The sequence below is a fragment of the Chaetodon trifascialis genome, chromosome 8, assembly GCF_039877785.1.
Source record: "Chaetodon trifascialis isolate fChaTrf1 chromosome 8, fChaTrf1.hap1, whole genome shotgun sequence".
In the NCBI taxonomy this organism is placed as follows: domain Eukaryota; kingdom Metazoa; phylum Chordata; class Actinopteri; order Chaetodontiformes; family Chaetodontidae; genus Chaetodon; species Chaetodon trifascialis.
Window position 1 is genome coordinate 8,814,642 of NC_092063.1, and position 23,642 is coordinate 8,838,283.

General features: G+C 42.8%; 1 protein-coding gene across 2 annotated transcripts; it reads right to left on the minus strand.

The window, feature by feature from the left end:
* Window positions 1-1,370: 1,370 nt before the first annotated feature.
* Window positions 1,371-23,445, minus strand: tnnc1a (troponin C type 1a (slow)). 2 transcript variants are annotated; one of them, XM_070968084.1, is made up of 7 exons: window positions 22,981-23,445; window positions 5,346-5,869; window positions 4,034-4,064; window positions 3,710-3,856; window positions 2,930-3,044; window positions 2,266-2,402; window positions 1,371-2,066 (listed from the first exon to the last, which is right to left on the minus strand). In XM_070968084.1, the coding sequence occupies exons 2-7, from the start codon at window positions 5,367-5,369 to the stop codon at window positions 2,035-2,037; spliced, it is 486 nt and encodes a 161-aa protein (XP_070824185.1). In that variant the 5' UTR covers window positions 5,370-5,869; window positions 22,981-23,445; the 3' UTR covers window positions 1,371-2,034. The 2 variants fall into 2 exon arrangements, with proteins under 2 accessions (XP_070824185.1, XP_070824186.1); XM_070968085.1 differs by lacking the exon at window positions 22,981-23,445 and having other exon boundaries at window positions 1,375-2,066; window positions 5,346-6,018.
* Window positions 23,446-23,642: the final 197 nt, after the last annotated feature.

Below are 23,642 nucleotides of genomic sequence, written 5' to 3' on the forward strand. Positions count from 1 at the left end.
GGACTGGAGATAGCTGTAGCTGGTGCAGTTGATGTAGTGTGTCGTATTTGTCAGTCTGTTTGGTCTGGCGGAGCAGCGCCGCTGATTGGGGTTTAAAATCCCACAAGTATAACAGACCATTAGGACTGAATGGAGCTAACAGGACCCTCGGGGAGCGAGGGATGGAGGGAGGTGGGGAGGCCTTTGGACGCTGTCATCAGTCAGGCCACTGACGTCACCTGCTCACACAAAAACAGCCAATCTCTTTCCACATAACAAAACTGCAGAAGGGATCATTTTGATGATTTTAAAACGATGGGTGCTTTCTTAAAAGGATCAACGTGATGGACATTAACTCCCATCATTCAGTCTGGAAATCAGAATGGACTTCGATCTTATTTAAATACTGTAATGAATTAATGGCGTATTCGTGGTCATTTTCAAAGATTATGTTGACCACTTTGAACATGAACATATTGTCCATATTATACTTAAAATCCTCAACCCCTTTTCATTCTGACTTGATGTATCTATGTGTTGTCAGGGCAGCTGTCCAACGAAATCTCCTCATTCTCTGATTCCTTTAACTGAGCCAAACAAGCAGATAAGATTGTGTTTTCCTGCTGACATCAAGTGGCCGCAGTGCTAACTGCATGACTCCTCAGCTGCTGAAGCTGCAGCCTGTTTACCACTACAATATAAAGTCACTGCCAGAGAAATTATACATGTGATAAATCTAGAATTAAATGCTTGTTAGTATGAAATGAATGTGTCTACTCAAATCATCCATATACAGTCTTTCAATACACTAACACGTATGTCAGAATTAAAGCTGTTTTAACAATAGAACTGTTATCTCTTTGTAGAAGAATAGCATTCTTTATATGGACACAGGCATCTGATTGTCAACTGGTGTCGCTCAATCCAGATCCCCTAACATGGGCACTAACATGATTAGACATAAATAGCTCCTGTCTCAATAGACTGTGTAACTAGATACTTACACGGAAACCATGTGAATAGTCCGCATGCCGCAGACAAGAGCCACTATAGAGCGCAAATTACACAGATAAATCAAAATGCAGGGCAGACAGCACACTTTCACACAAATCTTAGAAGTAATATTGCAGACCTGCAGGACGGAGAGGCAAGCATGTGGTCAGCTTGTAAAATCCAAAGACCAGCATCAAGAATGAGGTAGTAAAAGAAGTTTTTGTTTCTCAATAACAATAATTTAGAGTCAGAGTTATAAAATATTGAAATACACTGATGTGAGTCTGTCTTGCTCAGTGTTTCCACTAATAATAATAATAAAAAACCTCTTCTTAAAGTGATTATTATGGCAAAATTGAAATGGGATTATGCAGACGAAACAAAAAAACTGACAACCGCTCTGACAAATTCACCTTGTTTATTACATGAGCGCATATTCCAAGCAGACTTTTAGTGTAGAAATATGCAGGTGTTCCAGGAGCATGAGAGAGGAATTAAAAGTCCTGAGGGTATCTTAAACGTACAGAAATGTGTACAATGTGCACATCAGAACATACAGCATAGAGACTGGATCCAGTACATTTCTTTTAAAGAATGATTAGTCTACCAGAGCCTGGTGTAAAACTTTGTTGACTCATGCTTATGTTCTGCTCCGTGCCCACATACATTTTCTGCCCAGCTAAACAATATCAGCCTCTCAGTAAGAAGATTTGTAAACTGGCTGCATTTCAGAGATGAGATTTAGTCGGAAAACAGGCACAAAGTTGATATTTCAAGCAGCCAAACTGGTGTACTATCTGGCCTCTATAGAAAATATAAGTAATTTGGATACATTTACACAAATTTAGCACACATGGAGACCAAAAGTAGTTACAAACTGTATTTACAACAATGCAAGAGATGGTAGAAAAATACAGAAAGGTTCAGCCACAGTGTTCGACTGAATCTTGCAAAGTCGTTCCAATGTTTCTATCAACGGCATCCAAGTCGGCTTCCGGTTTTCCACAGGTGGCCATGGAGTCGCAGAGAAATAGAAAAATGACGCTCTTCTCCCGCTCAGGATTACTCCACTCCTTTCATGAACTCCAAGAACTCTGTAGAATCAAGGAAGACACTGTAAATAGAAACTGAGCCCAAAACGAACTACTATGAAACTGTAAGATGCCTAAGGAGCAAACGTCTTATTTGAGTGTATTCTTAAGGAATGAGTAGAAAATGCATGTATTTGCTCTATAATCATTGCACTGTGTGTCTTCTGTCAGGTGTCTCTTGAACAGCGTTCAGACTCCTCACCATCGTAGTCAATCCTGCCGTCGTTGTTCTTGTCCCCGTCTTTCATCAGCTCCTCGATGTCGTCCTCAGTTATTGCCTCTCCTGTAGATTCCAGCATCATTTTCAGCTCATCCAGGTCAATGTAACCATCTGCGTTCCTGCACAATCGAAGGAGTAGCGCGTATTAATGCACATGGCGAGTGGAGGTTAAGCTTCACAGATGGCGGTGGAGGAGGTGGAGTGTTTGTGTGTGACATGTGACTGATGGCATCCTTCATTTAATATTTGAGTAACATCACTGTGAGAAAGAAAAAGTATGGCAAGTTTGTTCTTTGATTGCTCAGACGAGGTGTCTGGCTTACATGGAGTGGGTGTTTGAAATATTCTGTGCTGTCAGAAAGGATTATGGAGCAAACTGCGTGCTGTACTCTGCAGAGCGACTTGGCATTTTGTCAGCACACATAAATGCACGCGGGGAGCGTACTTTGCAGGAGCCACACTGAGAAGCGCAATTTGATTACCAGTTGTATTGATTTTCAGATGAAAGTAGCCTCCTGTTGTTGATATCATGTCAGGTTTGGTGTCTTTTTTTGTTAGAAGGTCGTGCCAGTGGTCTGCTCTCAGGGCAATAATTCTTATAGTTCAATGGGACAAGCTAGCAACAGGGTTTAAACGTGATACTCACTTGTCAAACATGCGAAACAGCTCTGCCAGTTCTTCCTCTGACTTCCCTTTGCTGTCGTCCTTCATGCACCGCACCATCATGACCAGGAACTCGTCAAAGTCCACCGTGCCACTCCCTGCGCACACACATTGCACGTCATAACATCCTTACCCTTTCTACAGATTTTTTGTGCTCTGACCTGCCGAGGGAATACAGATGCCAATTAGCGTGTAGCTGTAATCTAGTACAGTGCATCAAATGCTCAAACGGTCCACCAGTCAGCCAATCTATGAACATAATGTATCAGCATAAACAGAATTGACAACACAGTATTGAACCTGCAGTGACTCATAAATTGATTGAAAGGTCTTTAAATACAAAGACCAAAGACATAACTGAATAATATATACTTGAAAATGCACATTAGGTCTTTAAAGGTTTCCTTATGTAGCCTTAAAATCACCACTATTTGACAACATGACATATACGCTGATGCTTTAGCAAACAAATCCAAGAGGCTATTTTTGCTTTATGTTTCATCATTCATCTCATGGAAGATTCGAGATGACTTGTGCATCATCTGATACGCATTTCGCTTTAATTCAGCCTGACACATCTTGTTGTACGTAAGATCCTTGACTATCATTTGACATTAAGTTCAGAGGGTTTGAACTGCACTTGTCTCACAACATGACTGAGCAGCGATGGACCTGCCAGCTGGCCCGTGCAGACCAAGAGGTCAACGACAATCAACCGATCATTTACTTTCTTGTACTGTAGCGCAGCAGTGTTTTGATTTACCGTCTTCATCCACCTCATCAATCATCTCCTGCAGCTCCTCCGGTGTGGGGTTCTGGCCCAGCATCCTCATCACCTTCCCCAGCTCCTTGGTGCTGATGCAGCCATCTTCCGCATCTTGTACGAAGATGTCAAAGGCGGCCTTGAACTCTGTAACGCCACCGTAGCACAGAGGGACACAACTATATATATCACTGCAGTATGTTTTGCAGCAGCCTTGCAACATCATGTGTCACGTGAAGATAATAATTTAGTTCATTGATATTTGATCCACGCTGAAAGAGACTGATGACGTGTACAGTGTAGAAGACCTTGTAGTTCACGTACCATTTTTCTGTTCGTCTGTCAGCTGCTCAACCTGAGAGAAGTAAAAAGTTTAAATAGTAAATTCTTTGGTTACCTGATTTTACCGCATGTTTCATTTTGGGAAATCATTGTATTCAGTTCCAATGCTCCAAAAAGCCACAATTGCTCTGGAAAAGATATATTTCTATCTGGTTTGATGACTTTTAGGTCAGGTAATGAGGTAATATTTTGGTCCCACACACTGGGCCATCCTTGACAAAACACAGAACCTATACATCATGTGTGAGAGCCAGTAAGAGGAAGAGTTAAAAATAAACAGACAGGAGGATCAGGAACCACAGATAAAGGACACAATACACAGTGCTTTAAATTAGCATAGCTGTGGATCTGGCCCAACAATGGAACAGTAATCCTGGAAAAGCTACCACGAATGAGAGAGGGAGACAGCTGCTTATGTAAGAGTTATTGTCTGTCGTCCACTGTAAATTAAACACACACACATGCAGACGCGCGCATGCACACTCCTCTGGTGATGATATATGAAAAAATCCGTCTAAACAAACACATGCGATGTACATTCCTGTGTGTTTTTACTGTCCCAGCTGCACTGCTCGCTTGGGTTGTGAGTGGACGGGACAGCCGGCTGACCCTCCGGGCGGAGGTGGACAGGCAGCCACATGGCTCTCAGGCTCACAGATAATGCTGGAATTCAGTCGTGGGGGGTTTATCTAAACCTGAAGCCTTTCTCTGGCACCAGAGAACCAGGGACGCAGCAGCTGGCCAAAATTAGCCATGTGAAGTGGGACTGCTCCATTTGAAGTCATGGATGAAGCGGCGGAGAGCGGTTCAGGGACCTGTCCTGTCAGTGACCCCCTGAGTGGCTCCTATCAGCGCTGATAGAGCTGAAGGAGGAGAACATCTAGAGGCGTAGATGGTGTCAAGGCTCTTTTGACATCAGCTGGTGATGGAGGCAATGTCCTGTGCAAGCCGCTACATCAGGGATTTGTCAACCGTTCAAGAAATGTCAGATGTCAGATGAGCAAGCTGAGGGGGGGGGGCTTTTTTATACAGCAAATGAAGACACAAGTGCCAGAAATATTTCATATAACTTAAACAGGAGGGAATACATTTATAGCCTTCATTGTAAATCTCTGCTCATAGGTTACAAACTAATAATAAATGTTAGGGATTACGGTTTGCGATTCAAAACATCACTCTCATACCAGACTGAGTCCACACACAGATTTTTGGTGAGCATCCAACAAACTAAGATCACTTCATCAGAGGAAGCCAACTGCACACTTTGAGCTGTATGAGTGGGGAGAGGACGTACCGCTGCCTTGTAGATGTCGTTCATGTTGGAAACTCGTCTGCTGCCTGTCCTGACGGTGTCCTGGCACAGAGGGAGGAGGTACTGTCCAGCTCAGGGCAGGACACTGGCCTCATCCCGGCAGGGTTTTATAGCTGGAGCCTGGTGATGTCTGGTCCCTCCCCAGGCGGACCGGCCTCCCCCTCTGTTTGCGCCTCAGCGTGTGTCCACGAATGTGTATGTGTGTCATTTGGCCAATCTGTCACAATCACCGGGCTCAGATAAAAATGCGGCAGCTCTTAGGGGGCATACTTTGGAATGGAATGAAGTGGTGCGGGGGGGCATGCATGGTGAAGCCTAATCTCCAGGGAGGGGGCTGTGGAGACACTCAACATTCCTCCAGACCTTGACCAGAGACACAGAGGGCTCAGGAGGTGTGTGTGTGTGTGTGTGCGTGCGTGTGTGTGTCTGTCTGTAGGGCGGGGGTGGTAGAGAAGGTAAGAGGGAGGCGCAGACTGCAGCCAGCAGACCATGAGCAGAGGAGAGCTCTGTGGAGTCAGACCAGAGGAAGGTGTCAGGGGTGTCACTGTGGTTCAGAAAGACCTGATCGTGACGACAAGTATTTGCCTGGGTCTGTGTGCAGTGTCTTTCATGGCAGACATTTTGACTTGCAATAGGAGGAAAAGCACAGGGGTAAGTCATGACAGTAATGATGGTTCCATTGCATTTAAAGCCAGTAAGCCATGCCAGTGCACAGCACCTGGACCTGGACCTGGACCTGGACCTGGACCTGGACCTGGACCTGGACCTGGAGCACCTAAATGAAATGCAGCCGTTGTGAATGTGATTTAGTTAAACCTGTGCTTTTACTGCAATGACATGTTTAACGGTCTGCTGTGGACATTGTCTGTTATGGCACTCACATCTGTATAGACAGAGGCAAAATTAAAGGATCCATCGATCCAAATGATGAAAAATCAAAGCCTCACTTAACTTCCAGAGCAAAAAAAAACAAACACTAGAAACCTCCATTTCCAAAATGAATGTCCCTGATTGGATAATGCCAGGCATCATTATGGACACTGTCAACTCAACCTTTTTCTACTGAAGAAATAGTCCCTATGAAAACCGTTGACAGTGTGCTGTGTGGATTATCCAGAGTAATGGCGACACTGTTTCTGGAAGAAGATCTTGATGTGCACATTTTTACTCCTGAATTAATATTGTCTCCACATATATAACCACACAAAATATACTGGCATTTATTTAAATCGTGATACTTCAATCATACACATCAGATTGAGGAACACAACTCAGGCAATTCCCACTCTGCATGATTCATGAGGATGTTCATTCTGAAAGCCTTCATGTGCAACGCAGATTTAGTCAGCAGAGGGTGCTGTTCGCTATATATCGACTAAATTAAATTGTTGCGCAAGGCTGCCTCCGGATATCCAATTTATCAACAGTGGGGAAGGTGAGAAATCTGGGTCAAACAAACCAAACACTTGCAGACGCATTTAAATTGAATTGTACACAGCGCAAGACTTTGCAGCATTTTTTTCCCGTGTTCTTTTGAAACAAGGCCATCTCAATCACTTGACTGTGTGATTCACACACGTGCTCTCACCCAAGCGCGCACACACACAGCATGCTGTGGCAGGCATTCTAAGTGACGAGTGATCATGCTGGTTTATAATAGGATGCTAATGGGGACTGGCACAGCCTACAAGCATCATGCAGCCACTCAGAAAGAGGTGGGGGGGTGGGGGGGTCACACTGAACAACATACATGTCCAAGTCTTCCACAGATACAGACACGGATCTCCTGACAAAGACCTCACATCAGTGCACATCAGTCCCATGCAGAGGTGACTGGTGGCTCTGTTCCTCTGTGGAAATAGACAGGTGGGGAGGGGAGGGGGGGGATTTTGTGCTGGTTTTCCTCGTGTGTTCCCTCAGCCATTCGTCAAAATTTCATAATCAAAACACACGGCGCTGCATTGTTCACTGCCGTTGGAATTCAGAACAGAAATGAATCGTCATCAGTGGCACCGACTCCATCAGCTGAAACCCAAAGCACACTGATGAGTCTACATGGTCAGCCAGACAGATTCATTTGGAGAGCTGAGTGCAGTCTGGTGGGTGCCAACAGTGACAAGCAGCTCTGCAGGGGGCACTAGATTCTAATGTAAAGCTTTCTTGAGCGTGTGCACCCCCTTACACACACACACACACACACACACACACACACACACACACTGTAGTACCAAAGACTGGCACACACATCAAAGAAAGCATATGGAGTGCTGTTTCATTGGAGCTCTCCACCAATTTCCTCTTACAGAGGAAGGCTGACGAAAGAGCCAGCCATCTCCTTCACACAGCGCAATCAGACAGCGCATCTCAAATCCACAATTCACCGCACACCGCTTTTTGAGGGGTTGCCATAGAAACTCTGCTGGGTAGAAGCGGGCAGAAAATGAGAGGAGATGAGCGGGGCTATTTCCCCCTCCACCTCCCTCTCTGCCTCCCTGCCACCACATTTTGTCCTCAGAGTGACTGTATTATTTTCTATTCTTTGCCTCCTCCACACATACATGAACACATCAAAACTGCGTACAGATATGGGGTCACAATTAGGGTTATGATGGTTATTTGTGCTCCAGAAGCATTCATGCAAATTAACTAAATCCACAAGTCCAAATGAATTCATTTCATGTCTCAGGCCGAATGCTGGAATACACTGCCTTCAGTTCTGTTATACTTGCATCAAACCAGGTTACGAGAAACGTTCTGAAGTTGCACATGCGTGCACATTGCACTTGCGAACATGACATGATAATAGTCATCTGACTGACTTGTTATTTGAAGGGCTGAATTTCCATCATCAACCAAAATCTTTATAGATCGCGAGTGTGCAATATGTCAAAATGCCCAAGGCGTAGCGTCTCATGCTGGCAGTACTGAATCAGCTGGACCACATTTGTGAAGATCTACTACTAAACACAGAATACATCATGTCAATTTAAATACTCGTGTGATATAATGATTGGGTTGACGTGCAGCTGAGCTTGAAGCATAGGTCCTACGCTCTCTCCTCCTCCTCCCCTCTGTGTCCTCACCTCCTTGATTGCTGAGGGGAGGAGGGGAGCTGAGCCTGTCAGCCTTTCTTTCTTTCTCTCTCTCTCTATTCTTTCCTGTCCTCCCCTCTCTCTCCATTTCTCTGCCTCCTTTCATTGATGACCAACCTGGCTGTCAGCAGCTCCTGTTGTGGCAGGCTGTGAGTGCTCTGCATGTGACTGAATGATACACAGTGTTTTTCACCATGAAAGCATCTCTTCCTGTCCAGTGAGTGCTTTATTAGAGACGCCCAATCTCTGATCAGTGACAATGTCTAACCCAAATTGAGGGATTTGTCTTCAGAGATGAGAGAGAGGGTAGTCTTCAGTTTGCTTCACTGCGTTCAGTGGTTCCTTTCTGGAACTCTTTGCGCTTAGGCACTTGGCGTTACGCAGTGTTCCTTACATCAGAGCTCTAATGAGGCAGTGGCCACATTAGCTCCAGCGCCGATAGAGCCACGCACTAACTCTCTGCCAGGGGGCAGCGTTTTCCAGTCCACTGGACCACCAAGTCGCCTACCACCCTTTCTACCCGAACCCACCTCCCCCCTCCCATCCAACCTCTATAATAGTGCACGAGACACCCAGAAAAGATTTCCTCTCAGATATATGGCAAATGAAGTTCCCTTCAAGCAAGAGAGAAAATGCATTTCTCCCATGTGGCTGCAGAACGAGCGGCCAAGATTCTGTCTCGAGACTGATCTTTGAACAAGCTCTGCAGTGGCAACATTGAAAAAATAAATGGCGGTGAAGTGAATTAAGAGTAATTCCTTGAAACTTTCTCTGTTTTGGCTTAGTAATAAAGATGCTGCTAACTATTCATCTGGACGTGTGTGCAGTGTTTTATCTTTATTAAATAATACGAGCACACGCATCAGAGGTCACATTTCCTTTGCCAGAACGCATGCGTGCATGTAAGTCTCCCTGCATTTTTCTACATACAGAGTCAGAACAGTGACGGCCAGATCAGAGCATCACTGTCCTAAAGTTGTGTTAATGCGGCTGCTTACAAAATCCACACACACTCGCGCAATGCAACAGCATACATACAGTCCATGAGCAAAGACGCCTCCACTGTACAGTGCCGTCAGTGAAGATGGAGAACTGTGCACTTTACCAATGTGCTTATTTTTGCAGGACTGAGATATTTTTTCTGCTTGATAAAAATATGTTTCAAGTGCAGACAAAATATAAATGTTTGAAATTACAGCAAGGACAGAGAGGAGATGGAAAAATGGATTGGTGAGGGGACTCACAAGATACAGTGTATGCTGATTTACTGTTTGTATGTGGCCGTCCTCTGTCTCGCAGCTTCTCTTTAAAAGTGTTGAGCAAATAAATGTTGAAAAATCAGAAAATTTTGCAATTATTGTCATTATTTTGTGGGGGAAAGCACAGCCAATGTCAATAAAGTTTGAAAGGTATGCAGCAATTATGACCATTGAATACAATGATATGTATTTTTAAGCCCTTATAAATGTCGCCTGTGACAAGAGTTGCCATCTTAGTAAAAATTCTCCCTGCGTGCACAAACCCATTTTGGATTTGTCAGTGTCTCTGCCTTCTCCTCTTCCTCTCACATAGCAGCTCTCTGAAATGGAATCTGTGGGCCCTCAGGGTTTCTGACAATTTTTCAGACATTCCTAAGTCAAATGAAGAGCGGTATAACTTCAGCACTATTACATTTGAAAAGTTAGCTGTATTGAGAGAAAGCGGGTCATAACTTTCACTCTTCCAACCTCTATCATCCCGTTTTTAGAGTGCCAGTCGCCTTTCTGAGCTAAATCCAAGTTGAAGCGTCACATTTCGGCACTGAGATTTGGAAATGAAAAACCTTAGCTTTCATCTAACAGAAATAGCACATTAGATAGCAAAATATGAATATCTTAAAATGTCCTTTACCATTAAATACATTAAATATACAAATGATGAGCATCCATATCCAAATGTGTGAAAATATTCATTCAAATATATGAAAATCATCATTGAATGGTGCATCCACTCTCTATTTGAGAGTTCATGGCACACACACAAACATGTTAGCTTGTCATCACTTTTGGGGACATTCCATAGACTTACATTCATTTCCTGGACACTTACCCGAACCATAGTCATAACCACTACTTGCCTAACTCTAACCTTAACCCAAGTCTTCACCCTAAAATTTAATGATTTACATTATGGGGACTTGTGTTTTGTCACCATACAGATGGAGAGTCTCAATTTGACTGTGTAAACAGATTTATGTCCCCACAACGTGAGGAATACACAGCCCCACATGCACACACACGCACACACACATGCTGGAATGATGTTAATTTACCATTTCTGTCTCCGCTACTCATTTATACTTGAAGTACTGACAGTACAAGATTTTGTTTCTTACATTCCTGCATTAAAAGTTTTAAATTAAAAGATAAATAGACCGACCAATCACAACGCAACAGAGTGGCACTTTGTTACAAAGCTACCGGACTTGATTCTTTGAGTCCTCAAAAAGACTGCAAAATCAGGCTACATACAAAAGAAAACATAATGCACATTCAAAAATATAGTGTTGGAATAAAGAACCACCAAAATACAAAATATTCTACTGACGAAACCTCAAATCTATAATACAGATCTCTCTCTTAAATATAGAAAATGTATTATGGTGAAATGCCAAAGAAGCTACAGTACTAACTGCCTCTTGCAACACAGACCAAGACCACAGGATACATTTCTGGTGATCCCCCAACTCTTCATCAAGCAACATCACCATGTCAGTTTGTCCAATACTTTTCTTTTCTACCAAATATCTCCGAAACTAATAACATTCCCCCAGCCTCAACTGTTCTATGTATTAAGTGCTAATTAGAAAATGTTAGCATGCTAACATGCAAAAGTAACATGGTAACATTATACCAGCTCAGCATGACCGTGTGAGCATTACCATTGTGAGCGTCGTATGCTGACTGTAGCCGCTAGCTCAGTGCATCACTGTGCTAAGCCTCACAGAGCAGCTAGCATGACTGCAGACTCTTGTTCTCATAAGCTAGGTATTCCTGTCCTGGTGTTCGGTATTGGCCAGTGCTGATCTGTCCTCTGTGTGCTGTGTCCAAGAGAAAGTGTTTTGAAATGGCTCTGTAACTGGGATAGTGCCTGAGCCTTGAACAGACTGGCAGCATTAAAGCTGCACCAGGCGAGATTCTGTGTCACAATACACCAATGTAATCAGCCTACACCACGGAAGGGGGACACAAAAGAGGAAAACGTCCTCTCCCAGCGAAATGATCAATTCTATTTTGGTTTTGGCTGTTTTGTCACCTTTGCTGAAAGAGGAAATTAAAATAAAGCTACTCTGTTTATTGGTTTTACAGGCAAAACCACTGTCTAGCAGCCTTTGTAGCCGGTAGAGGCATGTCAGACTGTGAGACCTGCTCTCCATACGAAGACGTGATAAAGCGTAATGGACTCCAGCAGAACCTTGAAATGTGCCTAATTTTATCATTTCATGCATTGATTGTTTAATCTCACAAGTCAAAAAGCTTGAGAAAAATACCCTCTGATTGCAGCTGTGGACAATTCCTGTTTTGCCCTTTGTGACGTGGGTCCACAATTACACTTTTATTTGTTATACAATTCATGAGACTGTCTGGGGATGAATGCCCTCCAGAGGCTCATTCATAAGATAAATTAGCCTGAAATTCATTGGTCCTGCAGACAGTCTGTGTCTCCTGTTGTATGCCTCACTCCCGCTCATGCTCTTATATGCAAACACACACACAAACAGTCACAAACACGCACTAACATACACACACGTCCCCTAATGCCCTCGTGTTCTTCCATGTTATTCAGGGTTGCAGTACACTCAGGCTAGAAGAGGGAAAAAAAACACCTTTGCATCTGTCTGTGTAGCTGAAGTCCAGCCTAGGGCCTACGAGGCTTCAGTGAAGTGTGCTGTGATTTGACAAGGCCAGTGACAGGAGGCACTGTAAATATCCGGCTGTCATGTGACTCACTTTGTGGCCTCAAGGAACCAACGAAAGGTCAATGTTTCCTGATGCCATTGCCAACAACTAAATTAAGTGACTTCATCTCTCGCTCATGCATGTCCCATTTTAGGAGATGGATACATTAGAGGTGTTGCTGCACTCTGCTCATACATGGCAACGATCATTCACATTTCTACTGGAACACACACACACTCACACATACACACACACACACACACACACACACACACACACACACACACACACACACTGGGTTCGCTATACAAGCTCATCTGCCATCTCTAGATGTGGATATATGTATACCAACACACACGCCACCAGTCATGCGGCACAACCTCTGGGTTTGTCTTCATGCATGTCATGTCAGACAGTGACAGCGGTATTAACACGTCTCCACAGCTTCTCTAATAACACAAATTGTGATCCGTGTTGTTGCGAAAGGTTAAATAACATCATTTAGCTCCGCTGAATCAAAAGGGCAGTTTTTGGTGCAACTGCAGCTCTTCTGTGAATGTGTGTCTCTCTGTTAAAATGACTCTGGGGTCTTGCGTTTATCCTGCATACTTTAATTTTTCCACCTTTTAGTGCTAATGCGTTTGTACTTATGTGCAAAGGCACTAAAACGTCTCTGCTCTAATGGAGGCCTTGAAAATGTTATGCACAAGGAAACAATCTTGTTCAACAAAACAAGGTTAACACATTAAGAAGCACAGAACCTGAAGGATGTTCAAAAATAGATGGAGAGCAGTCTTCTATAAGGTAAACTGAAGGACAAGCAAAGCTAGGAAAGGAAGCTTTAACTAATGGGTGTCATAAAAAAAGGAGGAAACAGATGAGAAATGTCCAAAAGCCCTGAAACTCCAGAGCGGCCGTAACTCCAAGTCAAACATCTGCACATGTGCTAAAACACTCATCACACTTGTTAACTAGGCAACTTTAAATCAATTTTCCAGTCTGCCACTGGTCTAAGCCATGAAAACTCCAATGCAGTCTAAATAAATTGTGGTGTACTTTGTGCAGTTTACTGCGCCATGGGGAGACATGGGAGATGGTGGAGGAAATAAGTTAGCGAGAACCAGCAGCCAAAGACCACTGAGCAGCAGTAAGTCATGGGTGTGGAGGCTGAGGGGTGATAAATCTGACTGGTTTGGGATTTGTATTGAAAGTTTATAGCACTGTTATGTGAAATTGACAAATAAGCAGCCAGCGTCTTCAGTGAGAAATGGGAATTACACCCACAGGTTCAATCATGAACCTTGTGACCAAAAGAAGACGTAAAAAGTGTGTTTGCCTTTTTGTTTCTCCTGAAGCGTTTCAAACTCGACAGCTGTCTCTCGTAAGCTGCTGACTGTTGCTCCAGTGTTGCGTCAGTGATATCGTGTCTTTAACATGACATGGCTTCCTCTTGAGGGTGCTTATATCAAGTTCTGTTTATTTTCTACTTTTATTTTTTTGTCCATTTTATTATTAGGAGCAAATCCAAACACGGGAAGTTTTAATAATCGTGCTTGAAGATCTAATCAAAGCCACTTGTTTCCTGCAAACGACCACCCAAGGCCTTCACTGATTCAATTTACACAACAATGCCAATTTGCTGACGAGCACTGATTGTTTCTTCATATTTTTACTGGTCTATTCTCTCAGCTTCAAAATGCACCAACAAACAACCCAGTCCGTACAATTTGGAAGAAATATGCCAGTATATTTAACCGCTGCCTGTGTCAGTTTACATGATTCTCCATTTCAGGTATAGTGTAGTTCCAGCAGCCTCATGGTCATGGATGATTTATTGAATTTGATTACTTCAGGCCGTGCAACTATTGCCATTATCCTTTCAGCAGGTCGGTCTGAGCCTCAATGAATCTATTAAGCCATGTTGGTCCTGCAGATGAGACTGCTGTGAACTTTGTGAAAACCTCTGCATGTTTGTCGGCCCACAAGCACATGGTCGCCTCTCTCTCTCTCTCTCACCCTCTCACCCTCTTCTCCCTCCAGGAGGTTCACCCTCACCACCTGTCTCTCTCTCTCCCCTGATTGTCGGTGCCTCTCTCCAGATGTTTTGGCTCTGGATCTTCATCCTCCAGGAGAGCCTCGCCGCTCGTCTCTTCCTCTGTGTGTGTTTGTTTCCTGCCTGTCCTTCCTTCCTCTTTCCTGGTCTCCACGGTGGAGAGGAGGTTGTGTGGCTCAGCTCTTATCTGTTTGGTGGCACACAGAAGTTGCTCAACATCCTCCCGCATTCATTTTCTTCATATATGTTTATAATCTATGTGTAATTTTTCATGATTTCCCCTCACTGTGTTTTACTGATACATCTATTGCATGTCTGTCCATCCTGGGATCCCTCCACTGTTGCTCTTCCTGACGTTTCTTCCATTTTGGAGGTAATTTTTTTCTTATCTCAACCAATGCAGGATAAATATAGCGCAGGTTTCCTTAGCACTGTATTTTGTATGGTATTTGTGGAGAGGACTGCCCCTGTGGGAATGCTGTGGCAGCTTTGGAAATCGTTTCGACAGCCTCTCTGCATCTCCACAATAAAATACTGAAATTCAGTATTCAGGATTATAAATTCAAGAATGGCAGTTCCAGTTCTAATCCACCATTTTGGTCCAGAAAGAAAAATCTCAACCACTATAGAAAGGAGTGCCATGAAATTTGTATTATTCATGGTCCACAAAGGGTTAAGCCTAACAGTGTTGGTTATTCCATGACTCTTCACCTACATTGCCACCAGCAGCTCAAAGCTTTCACTTATACTGTGAAATATCTCAACATTCACACAGATAATGAATTTGGTGATCCCCTGATTTTTCTTTTTTTATGACCAAGTCCTGCAAAACAACCATTTCCATCAGCTTTTTTGTTCAAGGCTAACTAACAAATGTTAGCATGCACGCCAAAATTTAGGTTTGTGTGATGCTAGCATACTGACATTAGCCTACAGAGCGGAAAACTTTGTCTTGTTAAACAGCGGCACACATGAAAAGCACCAAACACCACAAATGTTTTTTGATAAAATAAAAATGTGCATTACATTGTGTGGCAGCAGCAAAAAAAAAAAAAAAAAAAGAATTTGCTCAAAATCTGTTTTTTTAAAAATCTTTTAGTTGGCCAAACACGTCCGACCAGATGTTATTTTCTCCACTGAGACAGAATCAACAACAGCAAATGAGTTTGTCCTAACACACCCTCATAAATGTTAAAATAGTGTTGATTGTTGCACTGCTAGATGTGAACTTGTAAGAACAAATGACTTATGAATCATTTATCAAGAGCATAATTTATTTATTTCATAGTTGACTGTTTGCAGATGTGTTACACAAATGTCAGTTCATTTTGGGGATGGGATGAAATAGACAAAAATATTACTTTACAAATATGTTTTTCTTGTTAAGATAACAAACATATTCCATGGTCATGTCTCTTGATGAAGCAGTGGGTTTATTGTCATATGATGTAGATGAGTCCAAGGGAAAAAAAGCCTTTTATATACAGTAAGACTCTTGGCATTGTTTGGGATCATGTCTATCGTCATGCCAACAAGAAGTAAATACAAATTTTTCCTTTACATCAGCGCTTATCGGTTGCTCTGAAATGAGATTATTATGATAGATGCAGGGTTAACACCTGTGATAATCAATCATTTTAAGAATTAGAAATACATTGGACAAGCTGCACTCCAATGCAATGACCAATGTCAGTTGAATCCCTGACACAATAAGCAGTTTGCATCAACATGCAGTTTAACTCTACTCGGCACTCGATGCGCATCAGCTTTGGGACAAAAACTCACCCTGGCAGGTAATTCAGATTACGGTCATGCTTTTGCATTTTTATGAAAAGATATAAGACAACAGCAACAAGCCAAATAAATGTGGGTGAGATTAAGACGTTTCCCTGGTTTATTTCATGAGGCTGGAACATCTCGAGATGCATGTAGCACAGGCTTCATTTTCACTTGCCCACATTTACTTTGCGTTTACCTGTGGGCTCCGTTCTCCGGCTGGCTCCGGCTTAAATCAGGCTATCACTGTTAGCGCTGACCAGGCTGATGGTGCAAGTGATCACAAGCAGCTTTCTCGTGTAATTAGCAATTACTGAACCTCTCCTCCAAGATGTTGAGGAGGTTGAAGAAGCGGTTTGAGATGGATTAAAACTGACGTCAATGGCAAATGCAAATTTGCTTCTCCAAGCTTTATGTAAAAGCTCTGAATTGGGAGCTTAGCTGGGGAATTTTGTCCACATGCTCCAACCCATTCTTGTCAGTGCTGGAAGGATTGCGTGGTCTCACTGATGGGTTGGACGACCAGCTCCCTCAGCTTTGAAGCTGATAAACCTTTTAAAACCATGACAAATATTCTCCTGCAATTTTGCCAGAGGAAAGGCAAAGAAATGAAATAGGTAGCAGGCTCAGGAATATGAAAATTTGCTCCATCCCTCAAACTCCCCACCATGCAGCCAAGTTTTTCTTTTAAAGGCTTGAAGTGCTCACTGTTGCAGAGCTTTGAGCTCATACCACAGTGATCGTCTCTTCTGGAGCCGTTTTCCAGCTCTTAAAACACTTAATGGTCCTGCATCAATATGGCAGCCAATAATAGCCAATAAAGTCGCAGCATGCAGACATGTGGCGTGTAGTGATCAGGCAGCATTTAACTGCACAACCTTCGTGTCAGTGGCGGATATGGCTGGATGGCACAAGTTAGGCAGCAAGGGTGAGACATCCAGTCAGTTTCCATAGTGATGCGGGTGAATGGAGGGGATTAGCAGGGGCAGTGTGGTGGGAAAGGATTGCAGGCTTCTGTCAAAGCTTGCATTTAAAGAGCTCCATGTCGTGGCTTCCTCCTATTTGGCGATGCTGATGATGGACCCCTCGTCTCCCGTCACTCCCCACATTTTCCCTGACATGTTTTTGCGTGCACTGAAACGGCTGCCTCCTTCTCTGCGGCGCCTTCTCAGGTGTGCAATATTTGACGAGCCAGTTGTTCGCAGTAACATACGACCCCAGTGCAAACCCTGCCGCCAGATCTTAAGACAAAAGCCCTCAGGATGAACTTGTTTTTGAATCATAACCAAGCCAGACGTTCAGAGTTCAAGCCATAGAAGTGTTAACGCATTGCGTGCCGCAACTTTTCTGTAGCTTTCACAACTGTGGTGGTGGAGGCTGTTCTCTCAGCACACACTGAAAACCTCCAGATGATACTGTGTGCTTTAAATCTGCAGAATATGAAGTTAAACATGGTTCCTGCACACTAATGTAAAGAATGTAATCCTTACAACTTACAACTATGGCTAATCATTATGTCAAGTTGTTTTGTGTGTATCTCAGAGTGCTTTCCCCTCCAAACAGTAATATGATAATTAATCAACTTCCCCGCAGATGACCAGCATTCTGATTATTGTGGGTTTGCCATTCATTTATATCAAATTGCTTTAATCCTGTTGTTTGTATTTTCTCTCAGTAGCCATGATTGGAACGAGGACTGGATGGTCTTACAGAACAAAGAATTATGAGAGTGCACTCAATACTGTACCTGTGATGTGTTGCAATTTACTGGTAACACTTTATATTAAGGTACATACATTCACCATTAACTAGTTGCTTATTAGCATGCTTATTAATCGAATATTGGCTATTTATTAGTCATTGTAAAGCACTTCTTCTTCTGGTGTTAGAGTTTTGAGGGTTAGTGTGAGCTTAATAAGACTGCAGTTCATGTACAACGACTTCCTTATTTACTATCAATAAGCATCAATTAGAAGGTTATTGAGGGAAAACTCTTATTTAATGGCCTAGTAGTTGTAGAATATGGTCATGCAGAATAAGGCTTTAATACATACTTTATAATGGCAAACAAAGAGCCAATATGTAGCTAATAAATATGCTAATACGCAACTACTTATTGGTGTAGTTATCCTGTATCCTGATATAAAGTGTTACAGATTTCCCGATTGAGGTTTTTAGAATAACAAATATTCAGTTAATCTCAAACATCTGTGTTAACTCATGTCGGCAGATGTGTAAAGCAATTCAAACTGAAGGTCGTTTAATACACTTTTTTAAAATGTTATCTATTATTCCTTTAGAAATACCAAACACAGTAAGCAACCACATCGAAGGACAAGCTGTAGCTCCACACTTATCTAGACTCATCACTTAAAGCTCTTCAGCAGTTTTTTTTTAACATGAGTTCCTAAACAATAAAAAAGTAATTTATTCTATAAGATAAGAAAATATTATCAGACAAAAAGGGTTGCAGTCCCAGTTGTCAGGTCCCATTTTCACCGAGGTCAACCTCAATACCACAGGTTGACCTCGGTGAAAATGGGATTGTTTCCAGGAATTCAGAATTTCCAACATGTGAATCAAAGTGTTGTGCAATTCATCAAATACTAGATGATTTTTCTTCCACTTTTGTGCATAAATGTTCTCATGATTATTTGCTAAACGTAATTACACACATCATACTGACACCAGAGTGTGTGCTGTTTCAGTCATTTAGGGAGTGTAGATGTATGCAGAATGTCCTTAATGCATGTCTGAAAGACTGTGGTGTAGGCAGTGATACAGAATTAAGGAATGAAATAAAACAGAAACAGAATTTTGTGTATGGATGTGGCTGTTAAAGGGTAAAACTGGGAAAATCTAAAGAAATCTTGCATGATGAATTTGAAGCCAATTAAGCCCTAAACTGATAGTAAAGGTTAAGGTATGTGACCCCTTCTGTCATTCAGCTCATTGTACATGATATTTATCTTCAAGAACTTCTGTGGTGCTTTTTCTCTGTATTGCAATGTTGCATGAATTTACAAGATACAACATATTGCAAGATAAATAATACAGGTGAAGTTAAGTGTAATTGACTAGTTCGCTTTTCCATATGACTAAAAACATTTTTGCACTACTCGATCTACTCAGCATCTCCATGTGTACTGTATGTATTCCACGTAGTTTGGGGTTTTGTTTTGTTTTTTTACATTGTTGTGGTCAGGAAACATTCAATAAAAGGTCAGTGTTTGTACTCAGTGTGAAAAGAGGTGCTACAGTTGTGTGTGTTGTGTTTGCACACACACAAACATTATAAATCCAGACTCTCCGTGTGTGACAGCGCTGTGTGCCAGCACACTCTCCTCTCTAACAGCATTTATTGCACCAGCCCTTGTAATTGTATTAAACTGCTTGCTCATTTTGAGAATCAATCATAACAGATTATCTCTGTAAATGAGTTTGTCTGCAATGGAACCAGTATGTCCAATTTGCCACATAACCTCTCTTATATTGATTATATTGTTTATAGCAGTCGTTTAAGCTGTTATTGCTGGAGTACAGCCAGATGTGTGGTTCTAGGATCATTCATTTCAAAGATCCTTTTAATCTTTGACATGCATTTGTATGTTGGTGGATATTTCTGCGTAGCCTGTGTGCTTTTTAACCCTCTGAAGCTTAATCTGCACCATTAATGGACTTTTTGTAGAAGTTAATTAACCATTTTCAGTGATAGCAGCACAGCAATCCCAGTAGAGAGCCATATAAGGAGGGAGAGACGGAGACCGATTATGCTGTTGCCTAGCAACACATGTACAAAATTTGAAGCGATTTAGTGCCCCCATACTGGTTATCATGGAGGTCATATGTTTACTAAATCCACACCGTGTGCTGGCTGTCGCACAGGGCTGTCAGCAGATCAGCAGCAGTACCTGTCCCCGTCCTGCTTGTTGCACGCTGACATGTTGATGCCAAACATGTTAAGCCTGCACCTGGCTGAATGTCTCCTGAATCACGGCTGTCTAATTCCACGGATTTGTGGAAACGGTATTTCTTTTGAATGAGTTGCAAATGCTGCACCCGAATCCCAACAGAGGAAAAAGGCTTGTCTTTTGCAGCTGTGGGATTTAACTTCTTTGCATAGTTGATCCCTTTGGGAAGGTAAAATCAGAAAAAAAAAAACCACAGGAGAGAAACAGAGCATGCTCCACAAATTTGGTTGATGATTCACTCACTATTCCTGAAATATCATTGGCCAGCCCACCTCACTGATTCCTGCATCCCACAATACTTCACTACGCATGTAAATAATATCTGGCAAAAGCTGTTTGTTATTAAAAAAACTGTCCTCTCAGCTTGTTTTGCCTGTTTGTAAATTGTGTGTGTGTGTGCACGAGGGAGAGAGAGTAAAAGAGAAAAGGAGGCATACAAAGAGACGGAGAGAGAGAGAGAGAGAGACGTAGGGAGGGAGAAAGAGAGAGGCGAGACAGAGCTGCTGAGGCACTCGCTTCACAGCAATTTAGGTCATGCTAAACAAATGCTATACCAAAGAAGCACAGACATTAAATAAGAGCATCTTGCCTTGAAGTGATTTCAGCATCTTTGGCGGCTCTACACTATGGCGATTACACTGTAGAGCTGCTGCGTGCATGCGGGGAATATCTCAGGTGTCTCTGCGCAGCATGTGCAGGTGAGGGGTAAATTTCATCAATCATCCCAGGGAGGGCAGCCCAAATTCTGTTTATGCTTTATATAGAAATATTGAGTGCGCTGCTATTCGTTTATGCCTTGCTTCCCTGGTGAAATACATGTATGCCAGTCTCTGTATCATCAAGACACAAGTGCTAAACACACACACACGCATGCAGCGTTATTGTACGCTCCACACTCTCGCAGTGCTTGCAGGTCAAGAAAGATGCACAGCAGCAATCACAGTTCGAGGCTGATGAACGCGAAGAGCAGACAGCAACAGAAAAGAGGCTGCACATCCAGGCTTCTGACAGTGCACCTCTTTGTGGGATTACCTAATGAGACGTATTTAGATTTTAAACACCCTGTTGAAGGCTGCCTTGCTGTCAAAGCAAGGATTTTGTAAATATTTAGTGTTGAATTTCTTTGCTTTTGAATTGTATTTTGCAGATTTAGTTTTTATGGTGCACCGTTTCAGCAGTCAGATTGAGTATGATAACACATATGTGGACAATCATCGCTCAACATAATCCTGATCTTTGTGGTTAGTATCAGTCTGTGTACAAATGGTGACATTATCTTAAGATGGACTGTATGTAAAAAAGCAGTCCCCGGTTTGACTTGCATGTTTACAATAGGAATAAAATGGGATGTGTACACAATTTCAGAAGAGGGAGAAAAACAAGTCTGTGACAATATGAATAAAATATGTGAATTGCTTATGATTAGCATACTAATGACTAATCATCATGCTAATCAGTTCATTTTGTGGCCTCAAATCGCAGGCTGGTGTTGAGAAATATGAGTGCATGAAAAAGCATGCCGCAAACTGAGAAACGCTCAGAGAACTGCACAGAGATTACCGAGCAGCTAAAGCGGTCGTCTCAAGGTATGGCGACTAGAAAAAAGTAGAGACGTCAAGGGAGAAAATGGAGGGCGGATTCAGACAGTGGCCTGTCGTCATCCTCAGGAGGATATTTCAATGCTACGCTTGACTCAAGGGTGTATTTAAAAAGCCAACATTTAAGCACTGGATCTATTTCCTGTTTTATCTTTGATTGAGTGCTTTGTGCTTTTACCTTGATGCTTTTTGATTTTTCTTAGTAAAAATTAGACAATGCCCTTATTGTTTATTGTGACTGCTGCTGCAGTGTCAAGGAGCCAAAATCTTGAATTACATTCTGTAATAATACATCAAAGAAATATTTGCTTCTGAAGTGTGTAGTGACCTTTTTAAAACAACAATCCACAACCCCCCCAAGAAATGACAGTAAACCAAGAAGGGGATCTTCAGTCCTAATACCTCCCCATCATTAAGATGATTTTACAGCCACTGAGCCAGTAAAGAGGGGCCACCCAAGCCTCAATCTCAGTCACATATTCTAAAAGCCATTACAAGAAAGGACAAGTAATCCCAGCCTAATGGAGCACGCGCAGCAGCCAAATACAAGCTTCCAAGCGAAATTAAGAGACTGTGGGCTGCCGGTGAAAAGGGCAGTGAGCTGAATCAAACCAAAGCTGCGGGGTTAGGAGGTCAGCTGGCTGCGCGTACATGTCACCAGCCCATTGGACATGCCCGTGTGCTCCTTCAGCAGGTGTGTAAATATGTGTCATGTTTCACACTCCATGTCCGCGGGGACGGCAACCCAGATGGGATTTTAAATGCTGCATTTCATGTGGTATCATTTAGTAGGTTAGTTCACCCCTCATTGGTTTGCCATCTGGTGCCCTCTCAGCCTGTGAGCGCTCTCACTGGAGTCTAAACGCTCCTGATCTCCCTGCCAGAGCCTTTCCAGAAGTTTACACCGCGGTCAGCGCGCACTCGCTCGACCTCGGTGGCATTTTAAATAAAAAGCGCATCTCCACATCCAGCCGGCACACGTGGAGTTTGACAGCAAAACTACAAGCATGGAGGCGGAGTGCAAAAGCCTCCAGTTTGGGGGTGAAGTTGGTGGAAGGACAGACAGGGAGAAGCCGACGTGACATCACAGTGCACGCAAGAAAAACAGCTGAGCTGAAGCAAAACTTGCGCTAAATATTCAAGCAAATCAAACAAGTGGGCCTGCTTATGCAGGCTGCGAGTCACTTACCGTCGCACTTAAAATGACGAATTGCTCCTTAAAGACATGTTTTGACGATGTCTTTCACTTTCCGGATGGATTCTTTAGAAAAAGAGGGGAAAATCCGCCACTGGATCCACTCTTCGCTGATTTGCTGCCCATGTGAACGTTTTTCCCCCCCACCAGCCCCGCGGCGGGCTCTTTCCTCCCACCTGAATCTTTAAAGATATTCAATGATCTTTTTTTTTTTTTTTAATGATCATCTCACAGTCCACGAGTTTATTCTTCGCATGTCATCCCCTCATTTGTGGAAGACGTCGGGCTTTGGACGATTACAGGCTGAGTTAGACAAGCAGCCAGTGTTCCCTCCCTTTATTGACGGACTCCCTTTATCACAATTTGCAGACAGCCGCTGACTGGCCTCACCTTCCTGATAATGCTGCTTATATTACCCTCCATATGTTTCCATTTTGCACCTCGACCATACATTTTATCACTGGAGGGGAGGAGGGGGGTGTTCTTTTTTGGAGAGGGAGGAGGAGGAGGAGGAGGAGGAAGGGGGCATGCGTTTACATTTCGAAACAGTTGAATCCTCAAGGTGTTAGCGGGAAAAACAAGCTGAATTAAAGACTAAAATAAAAGCCCAAATTCTGAGCAATATCTCTGTCTTTATAGTGTTGACTGTCTCCATT